Here is a 17,489-nt window from a genome sequence, read left to right as displayed (position 1 = left end):
CCTGATTTACTCTGCAGCCTCTTAAAAAGCCCTCCTCTCAGGACAAGAACATTCATCCCCACGCCTCCCTGGTGGTGGAGACTCATCATCTATAGGGGATCGATGTGATCAGCAATTTATTCATCAGCGCTGACGGCATCACAGGTGGTGAGCAGAGGTTTATGATGCAGGATATTTCACTGTGTACACCTTTGGTCGTGGCACTACCCTGGTTGTTACCGGTAAGATCACTTCTTTCATGGTTTCTCTGTCTTGTGTTTCATGTCACGTTGGGGGGAATATGAGTGTAATAATATTTCCATTAGATTGTGTTTGACCTGTTTGAGTTGTGCTAGAGAAGTCAGTGTTGTCTGAAGATTCATATTCCCTTTGTACAGCTTAAAATATTACTAATGCTATTAATAAACTGCCGCAGTATAATTTGTCAATGTATTATGTAATAATGTATGAAGGTTAATAAACATATTGGGAATTATCATAATGGGGTTAAAAATCATGAACATTTTCAAACCACCAATAATCAAATAATATATCATGTTGATCATGTTAATAACATTAATTCAGCAGCTGGCCAAAATCAAATGAAGCCTCCTAATAAAGTTAAAGTTGAATCTGTTTATATTGTAGACATTTCATCTTCCTCTTTCAATACAATTATTATTCCACATAGTAGAAATATAAATAATAAGGCTTTAAAATAGTATTTTAAAGCCTGTATTTTCATGTTTTTTTATGGAAAATGCACATGGCATGTATATTAGGCTAGATATGTTAATCATATATATTGTATGTATAACATAATTATATATGTTAATATTTATTATAATATTGTCCGAGTACTGTTCGATCTAATGTCGATTTTTTTGACAAATAAAAATATTTTAATTATCAAGTTTAAAAATAATAATTATAGTATTTATAATAATAATTGTACAAAAATTATGAAGTGATTGCCTCACTTCATATTGTTTTCATAATTATTTATTACTTAACATATTTTATAATATGTAATATAATAATTCTGCCTATATTTCCACGGATTTGACACCATGTGACCATGTCATCTGTCTCTCGATTGGTTCTTCTGTTAAACTCAGACAGGCCAGTGGAACAGCCCAAAGTGAGCGTCTACCCAGCGACGCGTACTGATTTAAAGGGCCGGCGCTCCCTGCTGTGTGTAGCCAGAGACATGGTCCCTGAGGTGGTCCGGGTCTCCTGGAGGAGGAGAGGGGTGGAGAAGGACACGGAGCAGCTGGAGCTCAGAGGGCCGATGTACGCTGCCAGCATCCTGGTTATTGATCAGAAGGAAACCCTCACAGATCAATACATCTGTAGAGTTGAGCATGAGAGCAGTCTGCAGGAGGTGGAGATCCCAGCAGGTAATGAAGAACTACAACTCCTTCACATTCAGCTTGTTGTCTATCATTTACCCCACTGGCTATCACCTGGGACATTTAGTCTATCACTAACCCCACTGGCTATCACCTGGGACATGTAGTCTTATACTAACCCACTTGCTATCAACTAGACATCTATGGTGTGTGTAAACTGGTATAGAAAATATAGACCACTGTGGTGTGTTTAAACCATGAACAAAATACTTTTTTAAACTGCAATAACTAGTATAGACCGCCATGCATATAACTATAGACCAGTATAAACCACTATAGTATGTATAAACCAGTTTAAACCTGTATAGACCAGTATAGAACATTACAGTGCATATTAACCAGTACAGTCTATAGGGTCACCAGTATAGACCACTATGGTGCATATGGACCAGTATAAACCAGTATGGGCTGTGTGTTTGTTGGGGGTCCCAGAGTCCTTCCAGGTGCTGTCCAGAGCCAGGCTGGCGTCTGTGCTCTACACAGTGATGGTGGTGAAGAGTGTGCTCTGCTGCTGTGGCCTGGCTCTCCTGATCCTGCACACCAACAAGACCAGCAGGACGCCCAGCCGGCCCACACAGAACCAGCACCACCACAGCCCTGGACTGACGGTCCTGTCCCCCAGAACCAGCACCACCACAGCCCTGGACTGACGCTCCTGTCCCCCAGAACCAGCAGACCCACCTTGTAGAACCATCAGAGGTCATCATGCCTTCATGTCATCATGTCTTCATGTCATCATGTCTTCATGTTATTCATTTCTACTCTCTACGTTCTTCTGCTCTTTCTCCTCCACTGTTCAGACCAGAAAACTGCATGAGTGTTTCACATTTTTCTGTTGCTTGTTTGTTAGTGTGTACTGTCGACCATGTTAGAACATGCATTTAAAATAATAAAAATCTCAAATGTAACATTAGCTGGTTGTCTATGAATGGAGTTGTATTCATAAGGTGAATTATGTTATTTTATAGAAGCGTATTTTCTTAATCTTTGAGTCAGTCTGCGATGGCTCATGGTCCTCTGTTGGAACATGTGTGGTTGAACAGGTATTGAAGGAACGTTATAGGACTATAGGATAGTTGAATTATAAGAATAAATTGAACATGTACAATTCGTCTAAATCCATTTGGTTTAGCGTAACGACAACGATTCATAACCAAACCTTTAGATGAACATCAACTCCACTAAGTATGCTTCAAGCCACAATGGAAATCGTTTTGAACTTTGCTCTAGTGTAAAGGTAACTTTGAACTAGAATGTAACCTGCTACTTTCTAGACGTTCATGGATGGAAATCTTAAGCTTTGCTTTCTTGTTGTTGATCAAGACTGTTAGTCTATTATTTTGGTTTAATTTGGAATTTAATGTAATTTAATAAAGACTTATTTAATATTTCAAAGTGTTAGTAGAATACAGTTTCCAATTCAAAATACATTTTACGGTGTATCTAATTGATAATGTATAAATCTGTCTTTCTATTTCTCTAGATTTTGTGAATAATTAAAACATTTCCAATAAAAAAATGTATTCAGGTATATTTTAACTATTTGGGGGAATTTGAATAAAAGACAATGTTTAGCTGTTTTCTATGTAGGATACATATTTAATGATTTCTATCCTTTTATTTCTCTAAATATTGCAAATATTTTGGGAATAATAACATGTGTTCTGTTTTTTATGAAATTAAATTTTTGGATTAATAGCCCTTTTCTTGTTGTTAATTGATATGTGTTTAGGATACTTCTAAGTAGATAATTTAATAACTATGTAAACTCTACAATAATCGGTGTGGTTTTAATTTGCAGTACGCGATCAAGCATGCTCTTCTCTCACCACAGATTAGAGTCTTTCCATTTCCACCGATACATTGGTCGTCAAGGAGACGACCATGCTGCTGTTTTGATTGACAGCTCCTCATCAGAGCTGGGGTACAGGATGTGGTGCTCTGAGATGTTTGTGGTTTGTAGCCAGTGGAGGAGGAGCTGATGGAGGGAACAGATTCAGGTCTCTGCTAATACAGAGAACCTGAGCTCATCTGATCTCCCAGCAAAGACACAATCACACACACACGCACGCAAGCACACACCAACTTCACTGCTGCTGGAGGAATGAATATGTGGGCAAATATGTGGTTATATTTAACTTCAGCTACAGGTTCAAACACATTCATCTGAAATATGCCTCTTCTACATTTACTCACATGTCAATCCGAACTCTGTGCTGCCATTGGTCCACTGGCTCAGAATCATGTGACACACAGGCACCACGCCATAGGTTCCACTGAGCTGTCACTCAAAAGCAGCCCTCCCAGTCCACCCCAGGGGACTGTGGGCTGGCGTTGAGGACCTATTTGAGGCCACCCTGGTTCACCCTGATCTCAGTGGCAGCCCCTCTGCTCAGATTCTCCTACAGACCAGATGCTTCTACTCTCTAGGGCTGCCTGGAGCTCACTGTGTTTAGGTGACAGTTTCCCACCAATCACTACTCACCACACAACAGGTTTCGTCCACCCAGAACACGGATGCTCATCCATGTGCTCTTGTCCCTACAGTGGTGGTTGCCATGGCAGCAGAGCTGACTCAGGACCAGGTGTCGTGGACCAGGAGAGAAGGGGAAGCCGTCTCCTTCAGATGTACAAACACTGACCAGTGTAATACTTATATCTTCTGGTACCAGAAGAAAAAGGACGAAACATTTACTCTTATTCTTGACATTACCAAGAGTAATGGTGAGCTTGATAAAAGATACAACCATCCTCAGAAGGATGATTTCTCATCAGTCCTAAAAGAGAACAGCTGGGAGTTGTCGATTCAGAAGGTGAAAGCGTCCCATTCTGCCACCTACTACTGTTCCTGTGGTGTCACACAGTGAGACGTTCTCCTTCCTGCCCGTACAAAAACTCTGTTGATCACATGACCCAGCAGGTCATGTCTCATTGGCCCTTTGCTTCATGGTCCCTGCTCTCTCTCCCATACATCCCTGTCTAAATCACTCTATCATAAAAAATTAAATAAATTTGCAGTAAAAGTAATTTTATTATCTTGGTACATTAGCAGATGGATGGAAATCGTAAGCTTAGTTTTGTTGTTGTTGTTGTTGATTTAGACTGTTATTTGTCTATTATGTTGGTTTAATTTGGAATATAATGTAATTGAATAAAGACTTATTTAATATTTCAAAGTGTTAGTGGAATACAGTTTCCAATTCAGAATACATTTCATAGTGTGTATCTAATTGTTATGTATAAATCTGTCATTCTATTTCTCTAGATTTAGTCAATAATTAAAACATTTCCAATAAAAATTGTTATTCATATACGTATGTATATTCTATTTATTTGGTTGAATTTGAATAAAAGCCAACATTTAGCTGATTTCTATGTAGGATACATATTTAAGGATTTCTATCCTTTTATTTCTCTAAATATTGTAAATATTTTGGGCATAATTAACATGTATTCTGGCTTTTAGATTATTAAATAACTTTATTTAAACTCTATAATAATCGGCGTGGTTTTAATTTGCAGTACGCGATCTTCTTTCACCACAGATCAGAGTCTTTCCATTACCAGGGATACATCGGTCTTCAAGGAGACGACCATGCTGCTGTTTTGAGTGACAGCTCCTCATCAGTGCTGGGGAACAGGATGTGGTGCTCTGAGATGCTTGTGGTCTGTAGCCGGTGGAGGAGGAGCTGATGGAGGAAACTGATTCAGGTCTCCACTAATACAGAGAAAGACACACGCACGCACGCAAGCACACACCAACTTCACTGCTGCTGGAGGAATGAATCAACGGCAGATATGTGGTTATATTTAACTTCAGTTACAGGTTCAAACACATTCATCTGAAATATGCCTCTTCTACATTTACTCACATGTCAATCCTAACTCTGTGCTGCCATTGGTCCTCTGGCTCAGAATCATGTGACACACAGGCACCACGCCATAGGTTCCACTGAGCTGTCACTCAAAAGCAGCCCTCCCAGTCCACCCCAGGGGACTGTGGGCTGGCGTTGAGGACCTATTTGAGGCCACCCTGGTTCACCCTGGTCTCAGTGGCAGCCCCTCTCCTCAGCTTCTCCTACAGACCAGATGCTTCTACTCTCTAGGGCTGCCTGGAGCTCACTGTGTTTAGGTGACAGTTTCCCACCAATCACAACTCACCACACATCGGGTTTCGTCCACCCAAGAACAAAAATGCTCATCCATGTGCTCTTGTCCCTACAGTGGTGGTTGCCATGGCAGCAGAGCTGACTCAGGACCAGGTGTCGTGGACCAGGAGAGAAGGGGAAGCCGTCTCCTTCAGATGTACAAACACTGACCAGTGTAGTTATATCTACTGGTACCAGAAGAAAGATGCGGGAACATTCACTGTGATTCTTGTAATTGAAAAGAGTAATGGTAACGTTTACAACGGATACAACCATCCTCAGAAGGATGATTTCTCATCAGTCCTAAAAGAGAACAGCTGGGAGTTGTCACTTCAGAAGGTGAAAGCGTCCCATTCTGCCACCTACTACTGTTCATGTTGGATTAGTGGTGTCACACAGTGAGACGTTCTCCTTCTTGCCCGTACAAAAACTCTGGTGATCACATGACCTAGCAGGTCATGTCTCATTGGCTGTTCAATCTACATTTAGGCGTCCATGCTAACAGACATGAGCTGGAAGATGTGGATCAATCACTGTTCCCTGTTAGATCACAGGCTGGACCTTACTGTCTGTAGTTCTGGGTTCAATCCAAGCCTTGATCTCTCCTTGCTACTGTGCAGAGTTAATATCATCACGGTTGTTGGTTGTTTTGGTGAGCTGGATAAAACTAAAGAGTAACAGACAGACATCTGGAGGCTCTAATGGAAGTGGACGACTTCATGCTCACACCTCTAGAAACCAGAATCTAGTGAAATACTGAGCTCTGTGGTAATGAAGCACTCTCTGGAAGATCTTATATTGTTGTCTTCCATGGGAAGGAACGAGTCTTCAGTTGTTATTAAAGCCTACGATGAAGAGTGAAGAAGACATTTCTACTGAACACAAGTAGTGTTATCCACTCTCCTGATTTACTCTGCAGCCTCTTAAAAAGCCCTCCTCTCAGGACAAGAACATTCATCCCCACGCCTCCCTAGTGGTGGAGACTCATCATCTATAGGGGATCGATGTGATCAGCAAGTTATTGATCAGCGCTGACGGCATCACAGGCGGTGAGCAGAGGTTTATGATACAGGATATTTCACTGTGGAAACCTTTGGTCGCGGCACCACCCTGGTTGTTAGAGGTAAGATACCTTCTTCATGGTTTCTCTGACTTTGTGTTTCACGTCACGTTGGGGAGAATATGAGTGTAATAATATTTCCAGTAGATTGTGTTTGACCTGTTTGAGTTGTGCTAAAGAATTCAGTGTTGTCTGAAGATTCATGTTCTGTTTGTACAGCTTAAAATATCACTAATGCTATTAATCAACTATGCCTCAGTATAATTTGTCAGTGTAATATGTAATAAATTATGAAGGTTAATAAACATATTGGGAATTATCATAATGGGGTTAAAAATCCTGAAAATCTTTCAAACCACCAATAATCAAATAACATATCATGCTAATAAAATAATAACATGAATTCAGCAGCTGACCAAAATCAAATGAAGACCATAATAAAGTTAAAGTATAATCTGTTTATATTGTAGACATCTCATCTTCCAGCTTCAATACAATTATTATTCCACAAAGTAGAAATAATAACAATGTAATAATAATAATGATAATTTATGTAGTATTTTAAAGCCTGTATTTTCACATTTTTAATGGAAAATGCACATGGCATGTATATTAGGCTAGATATGTTAATCATATATATTTTATGTATAACGTAGTTATCTATGTTAATATGTATTATATATATATATATATTATATATATTTTCTGAGTATTGTTCGATCTAATGTAGGTTTTTTTGACAAATAAAAATATTTTAATTATCAAGTTTAAAATCATTATAATAATAATTATAGTGTTTATAATAATAATTGTACAAAGATTATGAAGTGATTGCCTCACTTCATATTGTTTTCATAATTATTTATTACTTAACATATTTTATAATATGTAATATAATAATTCTGCTATTTCCATGGTTTTGACACCATGTGACTTGTGTTCTGTCTCTCGATTGGATCTTCTGTTAAACTCAGACTCAGACTCAGACTCAGACTCAGTGGAGCAGCCCAAAGTGAGCGTCTACCCAGCGACGGGAGCTGATTTAAAGGGCCGGCGCTCCCTGCTGTGTGTAGCCAGAGACATGGTCCCTGAGGTGGTCCGGGTCTCCTGGAGGAGAAGCGGCGGGGACGGAGGGACAGGGAAGGACACGGAGCAGCTGCAGCTCAGAGAATCGACGTACGCTGCCAGCATCCTGGTTATTGATCAGAAGGAAACCCTCACAGATCAATACATCTGTAGAGTTGAGCATGAGAGCCTTCTGCAGGCGGTGGAGATCCCAGCAGGTAATGAAGAACTATAATCCCTTCACATTCAGCTGGTTGTCTATCACTAATCCCACTTGCTATCACCTGAAACATGTAATCTTATACTAACCCCACTGTCTATCACCTGGGACATGTAGTCTGATACTAACCCCACTGGCTATCACCTGGAACATGGTGTCTATCACTAACCCACAAACGCTGACTCACCTCCAACAGAAATGACCTTGACGTCAGAAGGCCCCGGAATGACAGAGGTTACTTTAGCGACGGCAGTTACTATGGACCCCCGGCTTCCAGGGAGACCCAGAGAAGGTCCTTCAGATGCAACGCACCATAAGATCACCTGCTCTCTCTCTGAACTGTTGTAGGAATCTCAAGTGGCCTCTGGATTAGCAGTGTGGTCTTTCATCAAGAATACATTAATATATGAATGTCTATACCAGCATGATGTTTAAACCAGAATAAACTATTCTAAACCATTACAACCAGTGTAAAACAGTATGGAGTGTACAAGCCATTATAAACCAGTATAAACCAGTATGGCATGTATGAACCAGTGTAGACCTCTATGGTGCGTGTAAACCGGTATAGAAAGTTCTCAAACTGTTCTAAACTGCAAAAACTAGTATAGATCGCCATGGTGTGTACATACGTATAACTAAAAACCAGCATGGGCCACTATGGTGCATATGGACCAGTATAAACCAGTATGGGCTGTGTGTTTGTTGGGGGTCCCAGAGTCCTTCCAGGTGCTGTCCAGAGCCAGGCTGGCGTCTGTGCTCTACACAGTGATGGTGGTGAAGAGTGTGCTCTGCTGCTGTGGCCTGGCTCTCCTGCTCCTCCACACCAACAAGACCAGCAGGACGCCCAGCCGGCCCACACAGAACCAGCACCACCACAGCCCTGGACTGACGCTCCTGTCCCCCAGAACCAGCACCACCACAGCCCTGGACTGACGCTCCTGTCCCCCAGAACCAGCAGACCCACCTTGTAGAACCATAAGAGGTCATCATGCCTTCATGTCATCATGTCATCATGTCATCATGTCTTCATGTCTTCATGTCATCATGTCTTCATGTCATCATGTCATCATGTTATTCATTTCTACTCTCTCTATGTTCTTCTGCTCTTTCTCCTCCACTGTTCAGACCAGAAAACTGCATGAGTGTTTCACGGTTTTCTGTTGCTTGTTTGTTAGTGTGTACTGTCGACCATGCAACATCTAACACACTCCCTTCATTTAAACAGGCCTTCAAAACCCACCTTTTTAAAGATCGCTTACAACACATAACCTTCTCTACCCTCCCTCCTTTTAACTATTCCTAGTCTTTTATACCTTTTTCAGTTTTTTAGCTACCTATTTTTATCCTATTTTATCTTTTTAGTTATACACGTTATTATTAAATGTTTTTATTCTGTGTTCACTCTGTTAAGCGACTTTGAGTATTTAGAAAAGCGCTATATAAGCTGAATGTATCATTATTATTATTATTACGTAACAACATGCATTTTAATTAATAAAAATCTCAAATGTAACATTAGCTGGTTGTCTATTAATGGAGTTGTTGTATTCATAAGGTGAATTATGTTATTTTATAGGAGCGTATTTTCTTAATCTTTTAGTCAGTCTGCGATGGCTCATGGTCCTCGGTTGGAACATATGTGGTATTGAGGTATTGAAGGAACGTTATAGGACTGTAGGATAGTTGAACTATAAGAATACATTGAACATGTATGGTCTGCTCCATTCATTTGGTTTAGCGTAACAACGATTCTGAACCAAACCTTTCGATGAACATCAACTCCACTAAGTATGCTTCAAGCAACAATGGAAATCGATTTGAACTTTGCTCTAGTGTTAAGTTTGAACTAGAATGTAACCTGCTACTTTCTAGACATTTATAAGTCTAGTTTACGCTCAGGGTGTTAAAGTTCAAGGTGCGATAAAATAGGATTTCCCTCAAAATTGGCATCTTCATAGGTAACCAAACACGTTTCCTTTCCTAATTAACCCCCTCAATGCTTGAAAAGCTTGAATCTGAAGACAAACATAATGAAAAAGCTTGGGAAGCTTTTTCATTATGTTTGTCTTCAGACAAACAATGATGAAGACAAACATGACAAATAATGAAGATAAACATGATGAAAAAGCTTGGGAAGCTTTTTCATTATGTTTGTCTTCAGATTCAAGCTTTTCAAGCCATGTCAACTGATTGATTTCCTTATTAGTTCTGAAAGAGTTAGGTAGGTTGACTGTAGTTCTAAATATTTTTATTATAGTTCTGAAGGAGCACCATGTTGTGATACTGAATGAGTTTATTATGAATCAGAAGTAGTTTATTGTAATTCTGAAATATTTTATTGTAGTTCTGAAGGAGAATCTTATTGACTTAATTTTGATTGTGAAGGAATTCTTTGTCGCTCGGGTGTAGTTTATTCTATATTTAGGTAATTTAAGGTAATTAAAAGAGTATCAAAACACAATCAAGTAAGTGTTTCTTTATTATTAACATCAGGGTGATGCAGGAACTGTTTTTTGGTTTAACCTTCTCAACCTGAGTTTAAGTCTCCTTTTGAGTTTGAACATGATCTTTAAGTTACACAGCCAACAAATATCACATACCATGTTTATTTATGCAGGCTACTAAATATTGCAAGAAAAGTGTCAGAAACGTGTTCAATTCTCCCAATGTTCCAGTAAATGAATATGTAAAAGATGAATATTAGAGAAAAGACAAAAATATGTGTAAAACCGTGCAGTAGGGAGTCCCGGTGACTCACTGGGTAGAACGCCTAACATTTAAGACTCAGCCCTTAGCGCAGCCACCCGGGTTCGATTCCTACCCATGGCCCTTTGCTTCATGTCCCCCACTCTCTCTCCCATACCTCCCTGTCTAAATCACTATCATAAAGCATAAAAAATTAAATAAATGTGTAGTAAAAGTCATTTTATTATCTTGGTACATTAGTAGATGGATGGAAATCGTAAGCTTAGCTTTGTTGTTGTTGTTGTTGTTGATTTAGACTGTTATTTGTCTATTATGTTGGTTTAATTTGGAATATGATGTAATTGAATAAAGACTTATTTCATATTTCAAAGTGTTAGTGGAATACAGTTTCCAATTCAGAATACATTTCATAGTGTGTATCTAATTGTTATGTATAAATCTGTCTTTCTATTTCTCTAGATTTAGTCAATAATTAAAACATTTCCAATAAAAATTGTTATTTATATACGTATGTATATTCTATTTATTTGGTTGAATTTTAATAAAAGCCAACATTTAGCTGATTTCTATGTAGGATACATATTAAATTATTTCTATCCTTTTATTTCTCTAAATATTGTAAATATTTTGGGCATAATCAACATGTATTCTGACTTTTTTGGAATTAATAGCCCCTTTCTTGTAGCTAATATATATGTGTTTAGGATACTTCTAAGTAGATTATTAAATAACTTTATTTAAACTCTATAATAATCGGTGTGGTTTTAATTTGCAGTACGCAATCTTCTTTCACCACAGATCAGAGTCTTTCCATTACCACCTACCTTGGTCGTCAAGGAGACGACCATGCTGCTGTTTTGATTGACAGCTCCTCATCAGTGCTGGGGAACAGGATGTGGTGCTCTGAGATGCTTGTGGTCTGTAGCCGGTGGAGGAGGAGCTGATGGAGGAAACAGATTCAGGTCTCCGCTAATACAGAGAACCTGAGCTCATCTGATCCCCAACAAAGACACAATCACACACACACACACACGCAAGCACACACCAACTTCACTGCTGCTGGAGGAATGAATCAACGACAGATATGTGGTTATATTTAACTTCAGTTACAGGTTCAAACACATTCATCTGAAATATGCCTCTTCTACATTTACTCACATGTCAATCCTAACTCTGTGCTGCCATTGGTCCACTGGCTCAGAATCATGTGACACACAGGCATCACGCCATAGGTTGCTCTGAGCTGTCACTCAAAAGCAGCCCTCCCAGTCCACCCCAGGGGACGGTGGGCTGGCGTTGAGGACCTATTTGAGGCCACCCTGGTTCACCCTGATCTCAGTGGCAGCCCCTCTGCTCAGCTTCTCCTACAGACCAGATGCTTCTACTCTCTAGGGCTGCCTGGAGCTCACTGTGTTTAGGTGACAGTTTCCCACCAATCACTACTCACCACACAACAAGTTTCGTCCACCCCAGAACACGGATGCTCATCCATGTGCTCTTGTCCCTACAGTGGTGGTTGCCATGGCAGCAGAGCTGACTCAGGACCAGGTGTCGTGGACCAGGAGAGAAGGAGAAGCCGTCTCCTTCAGCTGTACAAACACTGACCAGTGTTATACTTATATCTTCTGGTACCAGAAAAAAGAGGCGGGAACATTCACCGTGATTCTTCGATTTGAAAAGAGTAATGGTAACGTTTACAAAGGATACAACCATCCTCAGAAGGATGATTTCTCATCAGTCTTAAAAGAGGACAGCTGTGAGTTGTCGCTTCAGAAGGTGAAAGCTTCCCATTCTGCCACCTACTACTGTTCCTGTTTGACGGTGCTAAGTGTTAACACACAGTGAGACGTTCTCCTTCCTGCCCGTACAAAAACTCTGGTGATCACATGACCTCGCAGGTCATGTCTCATTGGCTGTTCAATCTACAGCCAGATGTTGATGCTAACAGACATGAGCAGGGAGGTCTGGATCAATCACTGTTCTCTCAGTTGGATCAGAGCCTGGACCTTACTGTTTGTAGTTTAGGTTTCAATCCAAGCATTGATCTCTCCTTGCTCAAAACAATCTCAACAATCTAGTGAAATACTGATCTCTGTGGTAATGAAGCACTCTCTGGAAGATCTTACATTGTCGTCTTCCATGGGAAGGAATGAGTCTTCAGTTGTTATTAAAGCCTACGATGAAGAGTGAAGAAGACCTTGGAGCCATTTCTACTGAACACAAGTAGTGTTATCCACTCTCCTGATTTACTCTGAACAAAGCCCTCCTCTCAGGACAAGAACATTCATCCCCACGCCTCCCTGGTGGTGGAGACTCATCATCTATAGGGGATTGATGTGATCAGAGGTGGTGAGCAGAGGTTTATAATGCAGGATATTTCACTGTGGGCATCATCTTCAGTGGCGGCACCACCCTGGTTGTTACAGGTAAGATACCTTCTCCATGGTTTCTCTGACTTTGTGTTTCATGTCACGTTGGGGAGAATATGAGTGTAATAATATTTCCAGTAGATTGTATTTGACCATTGAGTTGTGCTAGAGAAGTCAGTCTGAAGATTCATATTCTGTTTGTACAGCTTAAAATATCACTAATGCTATTAATAAACTATGCCTCAGGATAATTTGTCAGTGTAATATGTAATAAATTATGAAGGTTAATAAACATATTGGGAAATATCATAATGGGGTTAAAAATCAAGAACATTTTCAAACCACCAATGATCACATAATATATCATGATAATAAAATAATAACATTAATTCAGCAGCTGGCCAAAATCAAATGAAGCCTCCTAATAAAGTTAAAGTAGAATCAGTTGTAGGCATCTCATCTTCCTGCTTCAATACAATTATTATTCCACAAAGTAGAAATAATAATAATGTAATGATAATAATAGTGATCGATTTTTTGATTTTAAAGCCAGAATTTTTGTAGAATTGCATGTTTTAAATAATTAAAATATTTTGTATTGTTATAATAATGATAGGAACTATAGGATACATGAAGTGATTGCAATCAATTCATGTTTATATAATTATTATAAATGTTCACATATGTTATTGTGGTGCAAGTATATATATATTTTTATGTATATATGTTTTTTATGGAAAATGCACATGGCATGTAATGTATATTAGGCTAGATATGTTAATCATGTGTATTGTATGTATAACATAGTTATATATGTTTATCATAATGTCAGTATGAGTGAGTATTGTTCTATTTAATGTTGTTTTTTTGACTAATTAAAATAATTTAATTATCAAGTTTAAAATCTAAATAATAATAATTATAGTATTTATAATAATAATTTTGCAAAAGTTATGAATCTTATACTAACCCCACTGGCTATTACCTGGGACATGTCTATCACTAACCCCACTGGCTATCACCTGGAACATGGTGTCTATCACTAACCCACAAACGCTGACTCACCTCCAACAGAAATTACCTTGATGTCAGAAGGCCCCGGAATGACAGAAATGACCTTGACGTCAGAAGGCCCCAGAATGACAGAGGTTACTTTAGCGACGGCAGTTACTATGGACCCCCGGCTTCCAGGGAGACCCAGAGAAGGTCTTCCAGATGCAGCGCACCGTAAGATCACCTGCTCTCTCTCTGAACTGTTGTAGGAATCTCAAGTGGCCTCTGGATTAGCAGTGTGGTCTTTCATCAAGACTACATTAATATATGCACGTATAAACCATGGTGTGTAAACCAATATAAACTATTATAAACCATTACAACCAGTGTAAAACAGTTTGGAGTGTACAAGCCATTATAAACCAGTATGGCATGTATGAACCAGTGTAGACCTCTATGGTGCGTATAAACCAGTAAGAGCTACTTTGATCCCCAACAGTATAGACCACTATGGTGTGTATGTAGAACTATAGGCCAGTATAAACCACTATAGTGTGTATAAACCAGTATGGACCAGTATAGAAAATTATAGTGCATATTAACCAGTATAGACCACCATGATGCATATGAACCAGCATAGGCCACTATGGTGCATATGGACCAGTATAAACCACTATAGTGCGTATGAACCTGTATAAACCAGTGTAGACCAGTATAGAACATTACAGTGCATATTAACCAGTATAGACTATAGGGTCACCAGTATAGGCCACTATGATGCATATAAACCAGCATAGGCCACTATGGTGCATATGGACCAGTTTAAACCAGTATGGGCTGTGTGATGGTGGGGGTCCCAGAGTCCTTCCAGGTGCTGTCCAGAGCCAGGCTGGCGTCTGTGCTCTACACAGTGATGGTGGTGAAGAGTGTGCTCTGCTGCTGTGGCCTGGCTCTCCTGCTCCTCCACACCAACAAGACCAGCAGGACGCCCAGCCGGCCCACACAGAACCAGCACCACCACAGCCCTGGACTGACACTCCTGTCCCCCAGAACCAGCACCACCACAGCCCTGGACTGACGCTCCTGTCCCCCAGAACCAGCAACACCACAGCCCTGGACTGACGCTCCTGTCCCCCAGAACCAGCAGACCCACCTTGTAGAACCATAAGAGGTCATCATGTCTTCATGTCTTCATGTCATCATGTCATCATGTTATTCATTTCTACTCTCTACGTTCTTCTGCTCTTTTCCCTCCACTGTTCAGACCAGAAAATTGCAGGAGTGTTTCACGGTTTTCTGCTGCTTGTTTGTTAGTGTGTACTGTCGACCATGCAACATCTAACACACTCCCTTCATTTAAACATGCCTTCAAAACCCACCTTTTTTAAGATCCCTTTCAACACATAACCTTCTCTACCCTCCCTCCTTTTAACTATTACTAGTCTTTTATACCTATTTCCGTTTTTTAGCTACCTATTTTTATCCTATTTTATCTTTTTAGTTATATACGTTATTATTAAATGTTTTTATTCTGTGTTCACTCTGTTAAGCGACTTTGAGTATTTAGAAAAGCTCTATATAAGCTGAATGTATTATTGTTATTATTATTATTATGTAAGAACATGCATTTAAATTAATAAAAATGTCAAATGTAACATTAGCTGGTTGTCCATTAATGGAGTTGTTGTATTCATAAGATGAATTATGTTATTTTATAGGAGCGTATTTTCTTAATCTTTGAGTCAGTCTGCGATGGCTCGATGTCTGCGATGTGTGGTTGAACAGGTAATGAAGGAACGTTATAGGACTATAGGATTGTTGAACTATAAGAATAAATTCAACATGTACGGTCAGCTCCATTCATTTGGTTTAGTGTAACAACGATTCTGAACCAAACCTTTCGATGAACATCAACTCCACTAAGTATGCTTCAAGCAACAATGAAAATCGATTTGAACTTTGCTCTAGTGTTAAGTTTGAACTAGAATGTAACCTGCTATTTTCTAGACGTTTATAAGTCTAGTGTATGCTCAGGCTGTTAAAGTTCAAGGTGCGATAAAATTGGATTTCTCCCAAAATTGGCATCTTCATAGGTGAGCAAAACACGTTTCCTTTCCCAATTAACCCCCTCAATGCTTGAAAAGCTTGAATCTGAAGACAAACATAATGAAAAAGCTTGGGAAGCTTTTTCATTATGTTTGTCTTCAGATTCAAGCTTTTCAAGCCATGTCAACTGATTGCTTGCCTTATTAGTTCTGAAAGAGTTAGGTAGGTTGACTGTAGTTCTAAATATTTTTATTATAGTTCTGAAGGAGCACCATGTTGTGATACTGAATGAGTTTATTGTGAATCAGAAGTAGTTTATTGTAATTCTGAAATATTTTATTGTAGTTCTGAAGGAGCACCTTATTGACTTTATTTTGATTGTGAAGGAATTCTTTGTCGCTCTGTGTAGTTTATTCTATATTTAGGTAATTTAAGGTAATTAAAAGAGTATCAAAACATGATCAAGTAAGTGTTTCTTTATTATTAACACCAGGGTGATGCAGGAAATGGCTGCCCATGATAATTATACAACCAACCTGTCACAGTTTCAACGGTTGTTCGTCTTTGTGTAGTTTTCGTTTCTTCCTCCAGATGTCCTCAGGTATTCTTTTCCTTCCCCTGGTTGTTGTTGATTTTCTTCCACCTTTGATTTGTTAATTGTGTCCTCATGTTGTGTATTTAAGCCCTCAGTTTTATCCATTTGTCTGAAGGTCCTGACCTGAAGCTAAACATGTCTAGTAGCCTAAGTGGCCTAGTGAATTATGGTACTTTTGTTTGATTCCAATCATTATATCTGATAAATCTGCAGTTTCTGCAGAGATTATGATAGTTTTGGTTTAAACTTCTCAACCTGAGTTTGAGTCTCTTTTTGAGTTTAAACATGATCTTTAAGTTACACAGCCAACAAATATCACATACCATGTTTATTTATGCAGGCTACTAAATATTGCAAGAAAAGTGGCAGAAACGTGTTCAATTCTCCCAATGTTCCAGTAAATGAAAATGTAAAATATGAATATTAGAGAAAAGACAACAATATGTGTAAAACCATGCAGTAGGGAGTCCCGGTGGCTCACTGGGTAGAACGCCTAACATTTATCACTCAGCCCTTAGCGCAGCCACCCGGGTTCGATTCCTGCTGGTGGCCCTTTGCTTCATGTACCCCGCTCTCTCTCCCATACATCCCTGTCTAAATCACTCTATCATAAAGCATAAAAAATAAAATAAATGCGCTGTAAATGTAAATTTATTATCTTGGTATATTAGTGGATGGAAATTGTAAGCTTAGCTTTGTTGTTGTTGTTGTTGATTTAGACTGTTATTTGTCTATTATGTTGGTTTAATTTGGAATATAATGTAATTGAATAAAGACTTATTTAATATTTCAAAGTGTTAGTGGAATACAGTTTCCAATTCAGAATACATTTCATAGTGTGTATCTAATTGTTATGTATAAATCTGTCTTTCTATTTCTCTAGATTTAGTCAA

At 39.1% G+C, this 17,489-nt stretch overlaps 2 protein-coding genes across 2 annotated transcripts; both read left to right on the top strand.

Annotated features, from left to right (window-relative positions):
- Positions 1–2,094, top strand: LOC311360941 (uncharacterized protein). Its single transcript, XM_084481059.1, has 3 exons — positions 1–221; positions 1,098–1,379; positions 1,824–2,094. The coding sequence occupies exons 2-3, from the start codon at positions 1,190–1,192 to the stop codon at positions 2,039–2,041; spliced, it is 408 nt and encodes a 135-aa protein (XP_084337185.1). The 5' UTR covers positions 1–221; positions 1,098–1,189; the 3' UTR covers positions 2,042–2,094.
- A 1,668-nt stretch (positions 2,095–3,762) lies between these two features.
- On the top strand, positions 3,763–9,399 carry LOC311361243 (immunoglobulin kappa light chain-like). Its single transcript, XM_084481429.1, has 4 exons — positions 3,763–3,847; positions 3,939–4,254; positions 7,551–7,882; positions 8,603–9,399. Exons 1-4 carry the CDS (start codon positions 3,805–3,807, stop codon positions 8,818–8,820), a joined length of 909 nt encoding a protein of 302 aa, XP_084337555.1. The 5' UTR covers positions 3,763–3,804; the 3' UTR covers positions 8,821–9,399.
- Positions 9,400–17,489: the final 8,090 nt, after the last annotated feature.

This window comes from Micromesistius poutassou, assembly GCF_964030765.1.
Source record: "Micromesistius poutassou genome assembly, chromosome: 16".
NCBI classification, from domain to species: Eukaryota; Metazoa; Chordata; class Actinopteri; order Gadiformes; family Gadidae; genus Micromesistius; species Micromesistius poutassou.
This window is presented reverse-complemented; position numbering and strand designations above follow the sequence as displayed.